Source organism: Malaclemys terrapin, chromosome 1 (genome assembly GCF_027887155.1).
Source record: "Malaclemys terrapin pileata isolate rMalTer1 chromosome 1, rMalTer1.hap1, whole genome shotgun sequence".
NCBI classification, from domain to species: Eukaryota; Metazoa; Chordata; order Testudines; family Emydidae; genus Malaclemys; species Malaclemys terrapin.
In genome coordinates, this window is record NC_071505.1 from 9,045,806 (window position 1) to 9,066,164 (window position 20,359).

Genomic DNA, 20,359 nt, shown 5'->3' on the forward strand with positions numbered 1-20,359 from the left:
AGGTCCATTTTTGTGTGTTTGTGTGTGTGTGAGAACCAGCAATACTCAACCTGTGGTTCTAGAGTGACAGGTGGCTTTTCAAGACCCAAGATGTGCTGCTGTCATCTGATTGGAGCTCTTCCTTTCTCTGCAGCTGGACAGAGGGGGAAGGACAGAGGAGAGAGTGGGCCTGTTGCCGATCTCAGCTACACTGGTGTAACGCCGTAGGCTTCACTGGAGTCACCCTGGATTTACATCAGCGGAGCTGAGATCAGAACCTTTCCAAGTTTGCGTCAGTGCCGATATTGCCCCTTTGAGCCTAGAAATCCTGGGGATTTGGGAGCACTTATCGTAATCCCAGAGCACTGAGAAAGGGAATGTGTTCTGACTGGGACCGGCTCATTAGCATTCACTAGCGCTGGAACTATGACAAAGGGCTGCGGCTGACCTTTCGTTTCTCTCCACGCTGCCAAATTTATGATAACACTTGTTTGAACTTCATTAACACGGCTTAATTGCATTCGTCACAATCAATAAATCGTTGCCGTACAGACGCCTGTGGCATGAAGGCAGGAACGCAGGGACCCAAAAAGGGGCAGTGGGACAAAAGACCAAAAGCCACTGTACGTTTCCATCTTATGCCCAGGCATCGCATTAAGTATTTAAGATACACGCGGTGGCACAAGGGAAAGATCAAGTGCTTCCCTCTCACCCCTGATGCTCCTCTGCGGTCTCTTACTCTGTAGTAGCAGTAACTACTCTGAGTAAATGGTGACGTGAAATTTATGAGCTTTATTTTAGACACACTCTTACCCCTTCCAGATTCTGCCATCAAAGAAATTGAAGTCTCAACCTTGGTGGATTGAGTCTGGGGCCAGGAGACAATTGTTCTGCTATGTTTGAAGTGAACTGGACAAGGGGTTCCTGAATTATGATACCCTAAAATCCAGGTGTTCAACAGAGTTTGAAAAGCTGGCTCACCTCTTCGGGCCATTTGACAGCCAGAAAAGAGAGCTAGTTATGAAATGGACTGACCTAGTGCAACAACAACTTCTTCGCGGAGTAAACTCTAATTCTAAAAAATTATTGAGACTTTAAAGAGTAACATCAGGGTGGTTCACCAGCTCCAAGGAGTTCAGAAGAGAGCTCAAAGGACTGCTGGAAATTTCAGCTTCCACTTTAAACAACAGTGAGTCTCTAGCCCTTGCCCTGGCACCGAGGGGGCTCAAAAGGTAACTGATCACTAGGGAGCGGGCTTGTCAATAGAAATAATAATAATAACCAGCTCTTGTCACCTGTAGAGCTCAAAGGAGGTCAGTATCATTAGTCCCATTGTTACAGATGGGAAAACTGAGGCATGAAGTGGGGAAGTGACTTGCCAAAGATCAACAAGCAGGCCCATGGCAGAACAGGGACTAGAACTTATTTCTCCTAAGTGCCAGTCCAGTGCTATACCCACTAGGCCATGCTGCCTCCAGCAGAAGGCTGGCGTTATTCAGATGAGCTGAGATCCACTTTAAGGAAGCGATGCTCACCAATTAGAAACTTTTAATCTTTTCATCACAGATCCCAACATGAGAACAGAGAGTGGGAGCCACCTCAGATTAAATCACTTGGTTCATCTATTCAACGGCAGGCTGGAAGGGTGTGCATCCCTGTGCTGCCTGTCCTGTCCTTCCTAGCCCCACTTCTTCCCTTTTGCAGAACTCCTCAAATGCTCATTGGCTCTGGACTGTAGGATGCCTGCAGGAAGCGTGTGGGGGGTGGGCTGGGCAGGGAGCTTACAGAGGTGCTGGGGGACCAGTGGAGATGGGAGCATGGGCAGGCAGCAGAAATGGGACAGTGGAAAGGGGAGGCAGACTGTATTTGCAAGTGTACAGTATATGGCCCTCCAAGGGTCTTTAATGAGCAGATGTTCGTTCCTTTCTCCTGCCTTGAGGCGGTTGGGGCATTCACTCTAGGATTAGCTGTCTTTACAGCAAGGCTGGCTGAAGACTTACTAGCCTTTGGCACAGTAGCCCCACCAGTTCCCCTCTGAGAGAGTAAGGAGCAGAAAAAGCCATAAAATCAAGGCACAAGAGACTGCCTGCAAAGGTAGAACACTAGTTACAAGCCATTAATAGCAGATCTCTTGATCTGAAGAATGGGTGAGTTGAGCTTCATTTGGAGTCAGGGCCATCTGTTCAACTATAAGACTAAATATTTCATATCCCAATTAGATGCTGAGATTCCTGCCTTGAACCTAGGCTCTCTCTGCAATCAGACCAATTTGGTATAACAGAGGCTTGTGGGGGTACCCAGCTGAGAGAGCTAATACATAAACGTAAGCAGCTGTGATGCCTACCAGCCGACCAAAACAACCCTAGTCCATCTGCATACGATTCAACAGATGAAACAACTTCATGGGCTTGAATTGCTCCAACTTGCTTCTAGTTCATTACCAAGCTTTTCTCCAGACCTTCTCTGATCTACCGGTGCCAGGTCTGTCAGATACCGAACTCCCATTTGCGTGCTTCTTCCTTCTCAGCGTGCAGGATTCGGAATGCTATTGCATAACCCTAATTATGTTATTTCTGTAATTGCGTTTGCTGTCTGCAGCACATGGATTCGTTACAGGCTGTTCAGATGCTAAACCGATTATTAATGAGCACGATCCCGAACCAGCAATGGCGACAACAACAAAATCCCGAGTAAGGCAATTAGCTCCACGGCCTAGCCAAGCCCAGGGCTCCCTGGAAGAGATCAGCACTAAGGGTTGCACCAGAGTTGGTCTCTTCTCCCTCGAGGAGTTAATGAGCGACCAGGTGCAGACAGTGACAGCATGGCATGGCGTTGCCGTAATTCTGCAGCCTCGTGAAACAGGTCCCATAAAACAGGGTTTATGATGCCCAGTGCACGGCGCGTTGCCCTCTGCCACAGGCATAAGCAAAGGGGCCAGGTTTATTCCCCTGACTGATTTGTCTCGTTTTCTTTCAAGAAATAATTAATTGTAAAGCTCTTTCTCCTAAGGGGACAGGGAGCCTGCAGAAGGGAGGAGAGTAATTTCTTTCCCTTTGCTAAGAATGCGTGAGATGCACACCCGCAGGACTGATACGCTCCACCCAGCACGGATCTGAAGTGTACAGTCATACGAGCCAGTCCTGCTTTTGTTCAAGCCGTACTGGGGCTAGCTGCAACGGTGGGAAATTTCTGAGCTGTACCACAAGGTCAGCTTTTCCTCAAGTTTTACCTGGCCCTTGCTTGAGGTCAGAGGTAAGTGGCTGGCTGCGTAAGGGCCAAGTGAAAACTGAGTAAAGACTCAGTGAGGACTTGGCCATTTTGCCTACCAGGATTCTCTACTACATGTATTTCTGATGGGCTTGGATACTACATTGATGGATTCCTAAGGGTATGTCTTCACTACCGGCTGGATCGGCGGCCAGCGATCGATCCAGCAGGGATTGATTTATTGCGTCTAGTCTAGACACGATAAATCAACCCCTGAGCGCTCTCCCGTCGACTCCTGTACTACAGCTCGGCGAGAGGCGCAGGCGGAGTCGACAGGGGAGCGGCAGCAGTTGACTCAGCGCGGTGAAGACACCGCGGTAAATTGATCTAAGTACGTCAACTTCAGCGATGTTATTCACGTAGCTGAAGTTGCGTAACTTAGATCGATTCTCCGCCCCCTAATGTAGACCAGGGCTAAGAAACATATATGTGCTAAGAACTCAGCTAGCTATGGTCGGACTGCAATGGGAGAAAGTGAAACTGGTCAGTTCTGTAACGGCCAGCCTAGTTTGGTTGTAGGGTACATGGTTTGAAAGCAGGGCCGGCTCCAGGCACCAGCTTCTCAAGCAGGTGCCTGGGGCGGCCGCTCCAGAGAGGGGCGGCATGTCCAGGTATTCGGCGGCAATTCAGCAGACGGTCCTTAACTCCGCCTGGGAGTGAAGGACCTCCCGCCGAATTGCCGCCGCAGATCGCGATCGCGGCTTTTTTTTTTGGTTTTGTTTTTGGTTTTTTGGGGTTTTTTTTGTTTTGGCTGCTTGGGGCAGCCAAAACCCTGGAGCCGGCCCTGTTTAAAAGCCTCTCCAATAACTGATTTCTCAGTTGAGAAAACAGTTAGGGTCCAGCTGCTGCACTACCATGGTGATGAGCATGGGTAGATAAGCCAGAGTGTATGCAGGGGTGGATAGAGGAGGATCCGACCCATAAGCTGGGAGAGGGTCCATGGACCCCCCAAGGTTGGACCCATGAGGGTGGAAGGCACGGCTGGAGAGTGCTTGAGGTAGCTATGGGGGATGGGGACCAGCAGGTGGAGTTGGCAAGGCAGGTGGCCAGGAGCACTTGGATTGGTCCACTAGCGATGCTTCGTTCAATTGGATTCACACCCCCCATGTCTAGTTTAATCCACCAAGGACTGCGTCTCCGAGTGCCTAAAGCAGGGAAGGGTTCTGCATCCTCTCCCCTCCAACCTGTCACCCCTTCCTGTGGAAGCTACTTGTTCTGCACGGCATGTGGGGGGCGGACGAGCAGTGTTAACTGAGACGCATCGGCCAAGGAATGACCCAGTGGCTCATACAGGTTGGAGGCAGTAAAGTAAACGCATTACTAGTAAATGTCAATTTCACCTGACACGTTGAAAGGGATGAAGAAGAATATCCACTGAGAACAATTGGCACGCGCAGCCTCCCCCACACCACCAGCACCGTGGCCCCGCAGGGCGCCCTCTGCAGCCCCACTGTCATGGCCCCACTCATTCACCAGCTGAGCACACGTGGGCCATCCCTAGGCAGGAGCTGTTTAGTGGTGGGATAGCCTCCCCCTCAGCTGGGGTGTCTTTGCTCTGCCCCTCCCCACACCTCATAGAATCATAGAATATCAGGGTTGGAAGGGACCTTAGGAGGTCATCTAGTCCTACTCCCTGCTCAAAGCAGGACCAACCCCAACTAAATCATCCCAGCCAGGGCTTTGTCAAGCCAGGCCTTAAAAACCTCTAAGGATGGAGAGTCCACCACCTCCCTAGGTAACCCATTCCAGTGCTTCACCACCCTCCTAGTGAAATAGTTTTTCCTAATAAAAAACTAGGTTGGATAAACCTAGACCTCCCCCACTGCAACTTGAGACAATTGCTCCTTGTTCTGTCATCTGCCACCACTGAGAACAGCCGAGGTCCATCCTCTTTGGAACCCCCTTCAGTTAGTTGAAGGCTACTATCAAATCTCCCCTCATTCGTCTCTTTTGCAGACTGAATAAGCCAAATTCCCTCAGCCTCTCCTAGTAAGGCATGTGCCCCAGCCCCCTAATCATTTTCGTTGCCCTCCGCTGGACTCTCTCCAATTTGTCCACATCCCTTCTGTAGTGGTGGGACCCAAACTGGACGCAATACTCCAGGTGTGACCTCACCAGTGCCGAATAGAGGGGAATAATCACTTCCCTCGATCTGCTGGCAATGCTCTTACTAATGCAGCCGAATACGTCGTTAGCCTTCTTGGCAACGAGGGCACACTGCTGACTCATATCCAGCTTCTCGTCCACTGTAATCCCCAGGTCCTTTTCTGCAGAACTGCCGCTCAGCCAGTCCGGCCCCAGCCTGTAGCAGTGCATGGGATTCTTCCGTCCTAAGTGCAGGACTCTGGACTTGTCCTTGTTGAACCTCATCAGATTTCTTTTGGTCCAATCCTCCAATTTGTCTAGGTCACTCTGGAGCCTATCCCTACCCTCCAGCATATCTACCTTTCCCCCCAGCTCAGTGTCATCCACGAACTTGCTGAGGGTGCAATCCATCCCGTCATCCAGATCATTAATGAAGATGTTGAACAAAACCAGTCCCAGGACTGACCCCTGGGGCACTCTGCTTGCTACCGGCTGCCAACTAGACATCGAGCCGTTGATCACTACTCGTTGAGCCCGACGATCTAGCCAGCTTTCTATCCACCTTATAGTCCATTCATGCAATCCACACTTCTTTAACTTGCTGGCAAGAATACTGTGGGAGACTGTATCAAAAGCTTTGCCTACGTCCACCACTTTCCCCATATCCACAGAGCCAGTTATCTCATCATAGAAGGCAATCAGGTTGGTCAGGCATGACTTGCCCTTGGTGAATCCATGTTGGCTGTTCCTGATCACCTTCCTTTCCTCCAAGTGCTTCAAAATGGATTCCTTGAGGACCTGCTCCATGATTTTTCCAGGGACTGAGGTGAAGCTGACCGGTCTGTAGTTCCCCGGATTCTCCTTCTTCCCTTTTTTAAAGATGGGCACTATATTTGCCTTTTTCCAATTGTCCGGGACCTCCCCTGATCACCACGCGTTTTCAAAGATAATGGCCAATGGCTCTGCAATCACATCAGCCAATTCCCTCCGCACCCTCGGACGCATTAGATCTGGACCCATGGACTTGTGCATGTCCAGCTTTTCTAAATAGTCCTTAACCTGTTCTTTCACCACTGAGGGCTGCTCATCTCCTCCCCATATTGTGTTGCCCAGGACAGTAGTGTGGGAGCTGACCTTATCTGTGAAGAGTGAGGCAAAAAAAGCATTGAGTACTTCAGCTTTTTCCACATCATCTGTCACTAGGTTGCATCCCCCATTCATTAAGGGTCCCACACTTTCCCTGACCTTCTTCTTGATGCTAACATACTTGTAGAAACCCTTCTTGTTACCCTTCACATCCCTTGCTAGCTGGAACTCCAATTGTGCTTTGGCCTTCCTGCATGCTCGAGCAATATTTTTATACTCCTCCCTAGTCATCTATCCAAGTTTCCACTTCTTGTAAGCTTCCTTTTTGTGTTTAAGCTCACCGAAGATTTCTCTGTTAAGCCAAGCTGGTTGCCTGTCATATTTACTATTCTTTCTGCACATCGGGATGGTTTGTTCCTGCGCCCTCAATAAGGATTCTTTAAAATACAGCCAGTTCTCCTTGGCTCCTTTCCCCCTCATATTAGCTTCCCAGGGGATCCTGCCCATCAGTTCCCTGAGGGAGTCAAAGTCTGCTTTTCTGAAGTCCAGGGTCCGTATTCTGCTACTCTCCTTTCTTTCTTTTGTCAGGATCCTGAACTCAACCATAGTTACAAATAGAAAAAAAAAACGCACAGAAATAAAAATCAATATTAATCGTCCCAATTACAAACAAACAGCCCATCCAATTCTGTCAAGCCGAGTCCTGTCTGAGCTTCGGAGGCGGACAGCTCCCTCCCCAGGGCAGTAGCACTGAGCTGAGAACTCTGCACAGCAGTGTTGCTGGATGCGGGACAAGTGGGCAAGGTGATTTATCTCTGATTAATCCCAGAGAATGACTGGTGCTAAAGGAGGGTTTGGGAAGTGCCCAGGCAACCCCCCATGAGCTGAACTCGTTCCGTTGTGCAGCACAGTCGCCCCCACCTACATGGGTCGCTAACCACCGGAGGGAAGAAGGAAAGACACATAAAATGGGCAGCACTGGAGCTGTAGGAGATGCCATCTTCCCCCTCCCAATCTCCCCTCTCTGCTGTCCCCGCCTTTCTGCAAGGATGACTGATCTGGAATAACAGAGGAGACTCGAGCCGCAGAGCTCCCAATCCTAGCAGGCTGCTGGAGCTGGCTCGCTGTAAACTGAACTGTCACGCCATCGCAGGCACTAGAGCTTGGTATCTGGAGTGCCACTCAAGTGCCACCTTGGTTGGGCTGTCACCCAGCTATACAGAGCACCTGGATTATGATGTGGAAGAGAGACAGAAGTGAAGGGGAAGGCAGCAGCACAGGAAGGGGTGTGACACAATTACTGGAGCAGGTACACGTCCTTGTAACACTAAACAGTTGTTGGCTTCCAAGCACTTCACGAGCACTGCAGAGAGGCCACTCTGTATACAGTGCAGGAGGACGAAGTCTGGCTGAGGGGGATTCACATGGTGAGACAGGCAGCCTGCAAGAAGCTCCTCTCCATTAGCTCCCTACTGAAAATCTAGGACATCACTACAAGCCCCAGGCAGGGAAGCAGGGGCTGAAAATTGGGGATGGTCTACACTGGGGGGATGGAGGGATCGATCTAAAATACGCAATTTCAGCTACAAGAATAGCGTAGCTGAAGTCAACGTATCTTAGATCGATTTACCTCGGGTACTCACGGCACGAGCTCGATGGCCGCGGCTCCCCTGTCGACTCCGCTTCTGCCTCTCGGTCTGGTGGAGTTCCGGAGTCAATGGGGAGAGCGTTCGGGGATCGATTTATCGCGTCTAGACGAGACGCGATAAATTGATCCCGGATAGATTGATTACTACCCGCCAATCTGGCGGGTAGTGAAGACGTACACTTGGTGTGATTAGAGCTGGCCAGGAAACTGTTTTCTTGTCCCTCAAATATTCTTGAGAGTTTAACATTTTTTCCCTGTCTTGAATCAGGACCAAACTTCAAAGTCTTGAAAATGTTCACACTCTAAAACACCAGAAAAAAGATTTGTTTGGGTCAATCAAAACGTCTCATTTTGAGAATTTCAAACCGTTTGTTTTGATTTCAATCTTTTCTAACCCTTTTTTAGTCTAATTAACTGACGTTTCTAAACAAAAAGTTTTGAATCCGAGAACTGGAATTTTTCATTTAGAAAGTGTCAACATGGCACATTTTGACAATTTTGGAAAAAAAAAATTTTCAACATTTTTTCAAGTTGGGCGATTCATTGAAACCCAGGATTCAAAGCTTTTCAGTTTTGACAAATCAACATTTTTTCACCAAAAGCACTAGGCTCCTCAGCGATGTATTTCTTCTCAACAATATATTTCTCCTCTTCATGGGTATTTCTCCTTTCACCTTACTTAAAGCATGGCCCGACAAGTGCTTCGTCAACAAATTCCCGACCAGCTCCAGTTGCATTGGGCTGGGTGCACAGTGGCCTGTTGCTGGTTCTCGGTCCAGTTTGTAGTTGGTTCAGTGTCCACTTCTCAAAATGCACCACCACCAATTTAAACAACAGGCCCCCTTCTTGGCAGTCTCAGCGGGGAAGTCAAGGAATGGACCTTAGAGCCTGAACTGCAGCTCCCTCCAGGTTAGGTTTGAGGCACATTGACAGGGAGCAGGGTGGGGTTAGCTTGCACCTGGGCCGCCTCAGCAGAGCCCATTCTGCGCACACCGAGGGCATCAGTCTCTAGAGCTCTCAACTCGGCACCTGGGAGAGGGTTACAATTCACTGGAAAAATGGTAGGGGGACAAAGTGCAGGGCTGTGTGAGGTCCTGCGGAGGCTGCTCATGGCCAACTGCCATCTTGGATCCACTCAATGTGAGGGGCCAACGGTGAGCAGCTTTGTGTGGACGGACTCTTCTAAGATTGCCTGGTGGTGAGGAGAGACATTGTTTGTGGAGGGGCAGCCCCTCTGGAGCAGAGACTGCCTGTGGGAGACACCGCCTCCACCTGGGGAGCCTCACCTGTGGGCAGCATTGTTACTGCCCTGTGCCTGGGAGGAGAGGGGCCCATCTATGCCAACAGCCTTTTAGTGGCATGTGCTGAGGGGTCGCTGCCTACAGGAGGAGCAGTTGACACTCGTGGCCTACTGGGGACATTGCCTAGGGCCATGTTAAAATACCATGAGGCCCGGCTGGGAGGTGCTGAGGGCCAGGGGAGTACTGGGTTCTCAATCTGTGACCACGGATGCAATCCCTGCACTGAGGGGGCGTGCAGGAAGTGCCCCATCAGTGCATCCCAGTCATGCCACGACCCAGTTCTCCTGCCTCACCGGCCTGCAGAGCATCACAGCCTGTTCAGTACGCCTGTCCCTTGGCTTGCACCTCGCTGAGGCAACCCTCCCCAGTGGATGCTATGGCTCCACACTGGCTCCTATTGAGGCAAGTGGCGAAATACCACAATCTGACCATTAGCATTTGTATGGCACTTTCCATCTTCAAGGCCCTGCTGAACATTAACCGGCGAATTCTCACAACTCCCCAGTGAGTTGGATACAGCATTGCTGTCCCCATTTTACTGAAGGGCCAACTGAGGCCAGGTGATTTGCCCGAAGTTAGATAGCATGAGAGCTGGGATCAGAACCCAGGAATCCCTGCCTCAAAGCCCTGCCCCTCAGAAACGAAGCTTCACACTCAAAGGCTGGGACTTGTTCCACTCTGGAATAGCTGCCGCTAGCCCGTGTGGGGTGTTTCCCTGCTCCCACAAGTAAGGGAGCCACGCTTGTGGGGGAGAGCCTGGGCTGAGTGTGCGGTTTGGGCTTGCCAGGCGACATTTCTCCTCCCAGCCGACCGTTCTGATGACACTATTAACTGGAGGGCAAGGGAAGGTTCAGATTGGTTCTCAAGCCGGACCTCTTTACATAGCGTGCTGCGCCTTCTCACCAAAGGCCTTATTGATGTTGAATGGGACGTAATCCCAGTGCTCTCTCATTTTGCCCAGTGGGAGGGCGCCCATGGAATATTTATAAAGAACAGGGCTTCTCTCCACGGGCAACTCTTCGGTTCCATAAATCAATGCACTCACATTGCACTGTGTCAAGTATCAGGGGGTAGCCGTGTTAGTCTGTATCTCCAAAAACAACAAGGATTCTGGTGGCACCTTAAAGACTAACAGATTTATTTGGGCATAAGCTTTCGTGGGTGAAAACCTCACTTCTTCAGATGCATCTGAAGTGAGGTTTTCACCCACAAAAGCTTATGCCCAAATAAATCTGTTAGTCTTTAAGGTGCCACCAGACTCCTTGTTGTTATTGCACTGTGGGCTCTGATCCCCCACCTCTCTTCCCCACAATCTGCGCTGGCTGCACTTAGCCACGGAGTCCTCCATGTGCCAAAATACATGTTCATTTCGCAGCCAGTTGGGCACTTTAACTGGAAGCTTTAACTCAGAGGAACATGGGATTATGCTCCAACAGAACCATTGCTGAGGTTACCTAGCCCCCAAAGCCCCCTTCTTGAGAGCAACCCAGGAGCACTGAGGAGGAGCAGCAGAGACCCTGTATCATAGAATCATAGGACTGGAAGAGACCTCAAGAGGTCATCTAGTCCAGTACCTGCACTCAAGGCAGGACTATGTATTATCTAGACTATCCCTGACAGGTGTTTGTCTAACCTGCTCTTAAAAATCTCCAATGATGGAGATTCCACAACCTCCCTAGGCAATTTATTCCAGTGCTTAACCACCCTGACAGGAAGTTTCTCCTAATGTCCAACCTACACCACCGTTGCTACAATTTAAGGCCATTGCTTCTTGTCCTATCCTCAGAGGTTAAAGAGAACAGATTTTCTCCCTTCTCTTTGTAACAACCTTCTGTGTACTTGAAAACTATTATCATGTCCCCCTCAGCCTTCTCTTCTCCAGACTAAACAAACCCATTGTTTTCAATCTTCCCTCATAGGTCATCTTTTCTAGATCTTTAATCATTTTTATTGCTCTTCTCTGGATTTCCTCCAGTTTGTCCACATCTTTCCTGAAATGTGGCACCCAGAACTGGACACAATACTCCAGTTGAGGCCTAATCAGTGCAGAATTACTTATTGTGTCATGCTTACAATACTCCTGCTAATACCTCGCCGAATGATGTTTGCTTTTTTTGCAACAGTTTTGCACTGTTGACTCATATTTAGCTTGTGATCCAGTAGGACCCCCCTGATCTCCTTTTGCAGTACTCCTTCCTAGGCAGTCATTTCCCATTTTGTATGTGTGCAACTGATTGTCCCTTCCTAAGTGGAGTACTTTGCATTTGTCCTTATTGAATTTCATCCTATTTACTTCAGACCATTTCTTCAGTTTGTGCAGACCATTTTGAATTTTAATCCTATCCTCCAAAACACTTGCAACCCCTCCTAGCTTGGTATTGTCCACAAACTTTATAAGTGTACTCTCTATGCCATTATCTAAATCATTGATGGAGATATTGAATAGAACCAGACCCAGAACCGATCCCTGCGGGACCCCACTCATTATGCCCTTCCAGCATGACTGTGAACTACTGATAACTGCTCTCTAGGAACGGTTTTCCAACCAATTATGCACCCACCTTATAGTAGCTCCATCTAGGTTGTATTTCCCTAGTTTGTTTATGAGACGGTCATGCGAGACAGTATCAAAAACCATACTAAAGTCAAGATATACCACATCTACCGCTTCCCCCCATGCGCAAGGCTTGTTACCCTGTCAAAGTTTTCAGGTTGGTTTGACACAATTTGTTCTTGACAAATCCCTGCTGACTGTTACTTATCACCTGCTTATCTTCTAGGTGTCTGCAGATTGATCGCTTAGTTATTTGCTCCATTATCTTTCTGGGTACTGAGGTTAAGTGACTGGGCAACGGTAAATGTGAGGAGAGCGTGGGCTGAGTGTGCGGTTTGTGCTTGCCAGGCGACATTTCCTCCCAGCTGCTCTCAGTGAGCCCACTAGCCATCGCCATGGGCAGCAGGCGTTTGAGTCCCTGAGCTCTTCTGTTTCTTCTGGAGTCCGTTCTGCAGAGTTGGCTCCTGAGGAGGTTGCGGGACGCTCTGGACTCTTCCCATTTGTGTTATCAGGCTCTGGAGCCAGTTATCAGAGTGGCAGGGCAGGTTGCAAAGGCTCATCAGGCGAGTACCACGCCAAGATCACTTTCCACTTGAGGTAGTACAGTCCAGTGGGTGGGGCACAAAGCTGTCAGTCAGGAGACCTGGAGGCTCCGGATTGGCTCTCAGTCCAGTTCCCAGCGGACAGGTGCTTCTGTTACAGAAACCAGCACCACGGTTGCCATTGATTTGGTGCTCTTGTTGGCAGCCTCAGCAAAAAGACCAAGGGTCTTGGAGACTGCGCTGTCCTCTCCCTGGCTTCCCAGAGTCTTGATCTGGAAGCTGTAGACTATGCACAGAGCTGAGTGTCAGGACACCTGGCTTCTAGTCCTTGCTCCGTTGTGCGCTCGGAGTTGTCCCAGCCCCTCTGTGAAGTGGGGATAGTAACTCAGAGCCACACAGTGCTGTAAGCAGTATATGTGGGCCGGCATACACAATCAATGATCAATCAGCTACTACAACATGCCGGACGTTCCCTCTGCAGCTTCTGGCCATCCCCTGCCCGCTGAGCAACAGGGCCCCGTTCCGTGGGCGACGACTCGGCTGTCCGCCCTGCGCTGTCAGGAGCGCTCCCTGGCCTGCCTCGTGGAGGGATTCTCACACAGCACGTCCGTGTCCAATTTCCCTGCCACGGAAGGCGGCGTGTGGCTCAGCAGGTGGCTTGGAGCTGTTTACAGGACACCTGTCAGCTAGTTTGGCTCCTTGTCCTTTCTGCCTCCTAATTATAAAATTGTGGATCCCGTTGGCGACAGGGGTTTTTTTGTGCCCAAAATGTCAAATTGCCGAAATTAAAAATGTAAATGATGGTGTCTAATTAACCAGTTGACAGCAGAGCACAGCTGCGAGTGACAGTGACTGATTGCCTTCTGCAAACTTTGTCCTCCAAGACCTGCTGTACCCGGGGGAGGAAGGACATCGAAAATAGCAACTTCCTTAAAGGGACACAGCCCGGTGTGCAAAGCCCTGTGCGGCAGCAGCAGCACTAGCCCCGCAGCTCCAGATCCCAGCGGTGAAATCCCGGCCCCGTGGACGTCGGTGGGAGTTTTGCCATTGGGGCTGGGATTTCACCCCATGAGCAGGTTGGGTGCACAGGGAGCTCACTGCTACGCTGGGCCAGCACATGTGTTTATAAGACCGATCTGGGGGGAAATAAGGGGAGACGCTGGTGGATTTTTGGTGGGGAGGGGCGCCTGGTGCAGCGGGGTTGTGGGCGGGACATGCTGGGAAGGTTGGAGTGTGTATGTAAGTGTGGACGTGGTTGTGGATGCATGTGAGGGTGTGAATGGAGTTGGCATAGGTTGTGTGTACTGTGGGTTGTCAGTGTTGAGGTATTGGGGTGAGAGGAGATGCATGCAGGGGTGCCCGTGGGGGTACAGGCCGTGAAGGGCATCTGGGGGCATGCATATGTGCAGTTGGCAATGTGGGTGTGGTATAGGATTGCCAACAGTCCCGTTTTACAAGGGACGTCCCTTACTGAAATAGAAAATTGCCTGTCCCGCACTAAATCAGTATCCGGCACCTTTTATCCTGGCATGTGGGGCGGCTCGTATGCAGTTGCTTGGGCTGTCTGCTCATAATGAGAGCAGCAGATCCCCGGCTCCTAGCAATAGGGTTCTCCTGATTCCCTTGGCCAGCAGTCTGGTTCCGTAGTCCCCATGCTGCACTTAGCACTGGCCTGATCCCACGTCGTGCGTGACAGTAGTTCTGATTCAGCAGAACTGGGCCAGAGCTGAGCTCCAGAGCTGACCTTGGCCGCTGTTTGGAGCCTGGGTTTTGGGTTGGACCCAGCTCTGCTCTTCTGCTTTGCACAGCTCTCCTTGAACCGGCACTGCCACTGCTCACCCGCCTGATGGGCGGCAGCTTTGGCCAGTGCAGTTCGACTCCTCGTGCCGAGCACCTTACAGTGAGGGCAGGACGCAGCGTTCCCCAAAGAAGAAAGCTGCAGCCCGGCCGCGGTTGGCAGCGTCTGTTCTCAGGACGAGCCCTCTACATGTTGTGCTGTCACCAAACAGGACTGCGTGTTCCAGCTCACTAGGGGGAAACAGGTGATCCCCAGAACCATTAAGCATTGTCTAAGGCCCCAGCTGATGTCCTCCTACCATCTCCAAAGTCCCGAGGCTGATGAGAGCACTGTGGGTGCTGCCAGAAATAACAACCCCTGATGCGTGGGTGCCAGTTGAGCATGCCCAGATCGGTGCCTCTGAAGATCTGCCCTTGGAACACAACATCATGGGGGGATAGAGGGTGCTGCTTATGCTCTCGTGGCTATGGGGGAAGATTTACCTGGGATTCTTAGGGGAGGTGATGCCACCTTGGGGAGAGTGGTTCAGTGCTGAAAGCCCAGGACTGGGCACCAGGAGATCTGGGTTCTTTTCCAAGCTCTGCCTTTGACTCCCTAGGGGCACTTAGGTAAATTCCTTTTCCTCTCTGTGCCTCCGATTGCTCATCTCTCGCATGAGGCGAATGATGCTGACCCCCTCCAAGGGCTGTTGTGTTTTCACACCCAGGAAGTGCCCCGGCTCCCATGGTGCAAATACACACATAACTTTTCCATACCACCTGCCTGTTGTTAGCTGGTATCTAGCCCCAGCCAGCCCAGACCCACGCCTGTTCCCCAAGCAAACCCGTCGCTCTCTCCATTCCCTCCTCAGGTACTACTCGGACATCGGCAAAATGCCAGCGATCAGCGACCAGGACATGAACGCCTACCTGGCGGAGCAGTCTCGCATGCACATGAACGAGTTTAACACCATGAGCGCGCTCTCCGAGATCTATTCCTACGTGGGCAAGTACAGCGAGGAGGTGAGCGAGAGGGGAAGTGGGGCGTGCCTGAGAGCACGGGCCGGCCAGGCCAGAAATCCCATCGGCCACCGGTGCCCATCCGGTTTGTTTTCAACAGAGGGCTTCTGCGGGTAAGGGTCGGAGAGCAGCAACTGGGCTGCGCAGGCTTCCCACCCGCCCCGCTGTCCTGCCTTGTTATTTCACTCTCAGCCTGGCCTCGCTGTGGAGTGACACCAGGGATGAATTGGGCCCTTCAGGTCTACTTCCCAGTGTTTGCTTCCTGTTCTATATCCCATAGAGCACCCGGAGCCCCGTCTCGTCTCTGCATCGCATGCAACTGAATATCCATCGGCACCACACCGGAGTCCCTGGGTGCAGAGACAAAAGGAAGCTGCTTTCAGCTCAGATAAACTCAGGCTGCCCAACTGAGCACGGTGCAAAACGGGGCTGAGGGGAGTTTGGGCCGGGAAGGGGGGTTAGTTACAGCCGCCTGCGTTTCATGAGCTATACCAGGCAAGCAGGAAATTCTGCAATCTAATTAAAAAGAGCTGACTTAACCGCTGGTGCGGATGGCCAACATCTGCCAGCACTAAGGTGAGGGATTAGCAGGGGAAACAAATTCTCTGAAGCCGCTAGAGAAACAGAAGCCATTCCCCGGTCAGATCCAGCCAGAGACGAGCAGGGGAGAGGGCTCTCTATTCTCTGAGAGTTTGTGAGCAGAGCCCTGCGCAGATACAAATTAATTTCCGCGTATACCCGCATCCGCGGATATAAATCTGTATCCGCGCAGGGCTCTGTTTGTGAGCGGACCTGGTGTTTGACAGGGGCTAACTGCACTGGCTAGGCCAGCAGGCCCTCTGCAAACTACTCCCCCACCCCATGCATCACAACTCTGCCATTGGAATGCAGTGCCCCCAGACTGCTTCACTCGGCCACTTCTAGCCAAACCTGCAGCCCACCTCCCCTGCTCTTTGCTCATTCGGTTTCCTAACAGCTCTGCCGGCGCAGCTCTCTCTTCCCCTGCCGCCCTTTCAGTGCTAAGCCCTCAAACAGCTCTGCCGATGCACCGTACTCAGCAGCATTCCCTGCAAAATCAGTCCGAGGGACATCTCTGCAGCATCCCTTGTGACTTCAGTCCTGAGTCCCCAATGCATCTCCGTCCTGACCTTCAGTAATAGCTGCTGTGCCAGCGTCTGGCACCACCACCTCGCTCTGACAGTGCTTCTTAGCCCTAGCCTGCAGCCAGGGCCGGCTCTGGCTTTTTTGCCGCCCCAAGCAAAAAACGCCCGGCCGGGGCAGCAAAGGGGGGGGGGGGGGAGGGGAGGAGGAAAACAAACCTGCCTCCGGCCGGAGCGGCAAAGTGTGGGGGGGGAAACAAACCTGCCCCTGGCCGGAGCGGCAAAGAGAGGGGTAGAGAACAAACCCGCCGGCCAGAGCGGTGAAGGGGGGGGGAAACAAACCTGTCCCCAGCCGGAGCAGCAAGGGGGGGCGGGGAACAAACTGGCTGGCCGGCCGGAGCAGCAAAGGAAAGAAAAAACAAAATAAAAAAAAATACCTGCGGGGCGGCGGGAGCTTGGGTGCAGGGGGACTTCCGACCCTGCAGACCCCGGGCAGCGGAGTGCACACCCCGCCTAGCAGGGGGGGAGAGAGAGAAGGGGGGCGGCCAGGGCTTCCTTAAGCGGGGCGCTCGCTGTGCCGCCTGCCGGGAGGGCTCCGCACCGCTCCGGTCGGCAGGCAGGGAAGGACGCGGGCTGCCCTGCCGGGCTTGCTGCAGGGCGCTCCCCTCCTGCGCCCTATACAGGGTGGCGGGAGCGGCAAACCAAAAAGAAAAAACCTGCAGGGGAGGACAAAGCGGTGAAGCGCAAAACAAAACAAAACAAAAAAGGATGAGATGGAATATCGCCCCTTGGAATCTGCCGCCCCAAGCACGAGCTTGCTCGGCTGGTGCCTGGAGCCAGCCCTGCCTTCAGCTCCCTGCTGTTATAGGCCAGGGCTCTCACCCGGCTCTGCCCATGCATCTCCAAGTCCTGCCGGCTTCTCTTGAGCAGAGAGAGGCCAGGCGTGCTTTGTGGGGCAGTGCTGTCATAACGTATCCCACTGAGGACTGGGACTCTAAATGGCTAACAGCATTTTCACTTGGGATCTACAGCCCAACCCTTCAGCCCTTACTCAATGGAGTAAGTACTGGAACTACTCATTTACAGACCGCGTGGCCCACCACTCCCCCCATCCCATTTACAGACAGCCTGCCCCCCCCCCCAATTCCCCCATCCCATTTATAGACCGCGTGGCCCACCACTCCCCCCATCCCATTTACAGACAGCCTGGCCCCCCCAATCCCCCATCCCATTTTCAGACTGCCTGGCCCACCCAATCCCCCCCATCCCATTTACAGACCGCCTGGCCCACCCAATCCCCCCATCCCATTTACAGACAGCCTGGACCCCCCAATCCCCCATCCCATTTACAGACCGCCTGGCCCACCCAATCCCCCATCCCATTTACAGACCGCCTGGCCCACCCAATCCCCCCATCCCATTTACAGACAGCCTGCCCCCCCCACCCCCCACATCCCATTTACAGACCGCCTGGCCCTCGTTCCTGAGACAGGACGTGGGCCTGCTCGTAATGAATGACGCCATCTCTCCTTTGCAGATTCTCGGAGCCCTTGATCAAGACGACCAGGCCGGGAAACAGAAACTCGCCTACAAACTTGAACAAGTCATAACCCTCATGAGCATAGACAGCTGAGAACTGGCCTGCCAGGGGAGCCCTGGGAGGGAAAAACCAAGCCGTGCCTCAGTCAAGATCACCATCTTTACCAAGTGCAAGTGTAAGCAGAGTCACCTGATCAGCGCTCTCTCTCTCTTCCTCTCTCGCCTCTCTCCAAACCTATAGACCAGGCCCCAGGATTCCCAGAAAGTGGTGGTGGAGGAATCTCAGCTTTGGGGGACATCGAGACATTCAGTTGGAGCTCTCTTGTTCACCGCTTCCCCTTCCTCCCTCGCCCTAGAAAGACCATATCAGCTGTATCCAGATGAGAAACTGGACGGTGGCCCTCTGCCATGCTGCTTTAATTGCCCTCCTGGGCCCATAGCCCCGGAGCGGCCGTGGAAACAAACTCAGTATTATTAGAGTCTTGCCAAGGGGAAGCTACTCCGCTTGTTTGGCCTGCCTCCAGGGGTCCCAACGGGGGCAGGAGTGAACCTGGATCCTTCTCCAGCAGAGCCGTTACAGCGCCTTTGATCAACCTCAATCCCACAGGCGGGAATTCAAGGCAGTTCCGGGAAGCCCCAGGGACCTGGTTAAAATTGGAGCAGGACTGTCGTGGAACTGGGGACACTAACTATCTGGGTGAACAGCAATGTGAGCCGTTCTCCAGGGATGGGGGGAAGGTGGGGCCTCACCTTGCCCACCGCCCCGTTTTTCGTACGTTTATTATTATTTTTAAAACAGATCTGTGTCCCTCCCAGTCTTTCCCGGTGTGTCCTGTCGACCGTATAACTGCAACAAAATGCTCTCTGCCTAGTTGTACCCTATTGGTGGTAATCGTGTCCTCCTGGCGGTGTATAGCACCCTGTTTCCAACCATGTCCCAGAGAAGACAAGCCACAAGGAGCCACACATCATTCTGGCCTTGAAAATCATGACGGCCCAGGAAATGGATAAGTTCTACCACAGGATTTTTGTTTGTTTCTCTTTCTGAGCTGGAACAAGATGGTTTTTGTTGAATGATGTGGGGTGTTTGCTGCAAAACGTGAGGGTAGGTCTGTGGGACAATAGTCAATAACTTCCTCTCAGGCTGCTCCTAGGAGGAAGTGACCTCGCTGCTGGGGGGTAAGTGACCTCACACCTATTGGGCTTTTTTCTTAAAAACAGTGCAAAGTTTTCTTCTTTAATATTCCAAACTAAGTGACTGTTTTTCGGCAACACCGAGCCACCTTTCTCCCCCTTGCTCTCCTTTCCTGTCCCCAGACATTCCTCATTTCCCACTCCCATCTCCCTCCCCAACAATTGACTCGTTTTCAAAGCACAGCTGGTGCCTGCAAACTATATCCCTGCTCCTCCCGTCCCCGGTGCCAGCACTCATTTGCCTCCCCTCCCTCCCGAGGTCACGGTCGTCTCGGAATGGGCATGGATGTGAGATGATGCTTGTCCACTCCACTCCCCCAGAACAGCTGCATCTCCGAGGTCCAAGCCATCTTGTAACGAACCCCAGTCCTCTCCTCGTTTTGTATGATCACAAACTGCTCACTTTGATACCATCTCAGCTCAGCGTGGCGGAGACACCGGCTCCAGAGCACAAACCAGAAAACCTCAAATTTGGCACAATACTGAGCGAGGATGGAAGGAGGCGATGGGTTTGCACCCATCCCTCAAGGAAAACAAGAATGCTTGCTAAGAACATGCACAGGAGTGGACTGGAGCCACCTGCAGCCAGCTGCTTCCATCCACAGAGAATGGGCTTTGGAGGATGCAGGGAAGAGGACATCTGTTGAGTGTGATGGGGAGGTGAGGGTCAGATCCGGTCTGGTTCATATATCTTGCTATCAAAGCAAAAGCACTGTGTGACAGGGTATTGCCCGTGGATTGAAGGGTGGGCAGGGTGGGGAAAAGAATTAGTTATCAAGGTGATTTCATTCATCCACACACTTAAATACATAGGCAGTGCTTTCTACCATGGCTAATGAACGATGGTTCAACAGTAGTAAGGAGGCTGTTGCAAGATTGATATTCAAACAGCAAAGCTTAGGGACACATTTTGGTTTTTAAATCCCAGGCATTGTGTGTGTGTGTGATTTCTTTTCGTTGTGCTTGCTTTCCTTTACGTTGGTCAACTGATCGACTTGTCACGCACCTTATGGACATTTCAACACTTGCTAGAGGACTGAGTGCTGGGGACGTTTTGGTTTGGGTTGGCAACGTCACGGTTTTAATAATTTGGTTAGGTTGCAGTGTGTCCCTGATCAGATGGTTATGGCAGTGGAGTGGAAAGAGCCAGTGATAAGGACACACACAAAAATGGCTTTTTTAAAACAATACATTAAAAATGAAAGAAACCAAAGGTTTTGACCAAGTGCCACAAATGATAAATACAGACCCTATTCCCATGACTTTTA

At 51.7% G+C, this 20,359-nt stretch overlaps 1 protein-coding gene across 1 annotated transcript in view; it reads left to right on the forward strand.

The window, feature by feature from the left end:
* The window catches only part of PLXNA4 (plexin A4), a 632,199-nt gene extending 612,334 nt beyond the window's left edge, over positions 1 to 19,865 (forward strand). Inside the window, exons 31-32 of the mRNA XM_054015834.1 lie at positions 15,111 to 15,261; positions 17,896 to 19,865. Coding sequence (XP_053871809.1) covers positions 15,111 to 15,261; positions 17,896 to 17,991 — 247 coding nt within the window. The 3' untranslated portion in view covers positions 17,992 to 19,865. The remainder of the gene's footprint in view (positions 1 to 15,110; positions 15,262 to 17,895) is intronic.
* The last annotated feature ends 494 nt before the right edge of the window (positions 19,866 to 20,359 follow it).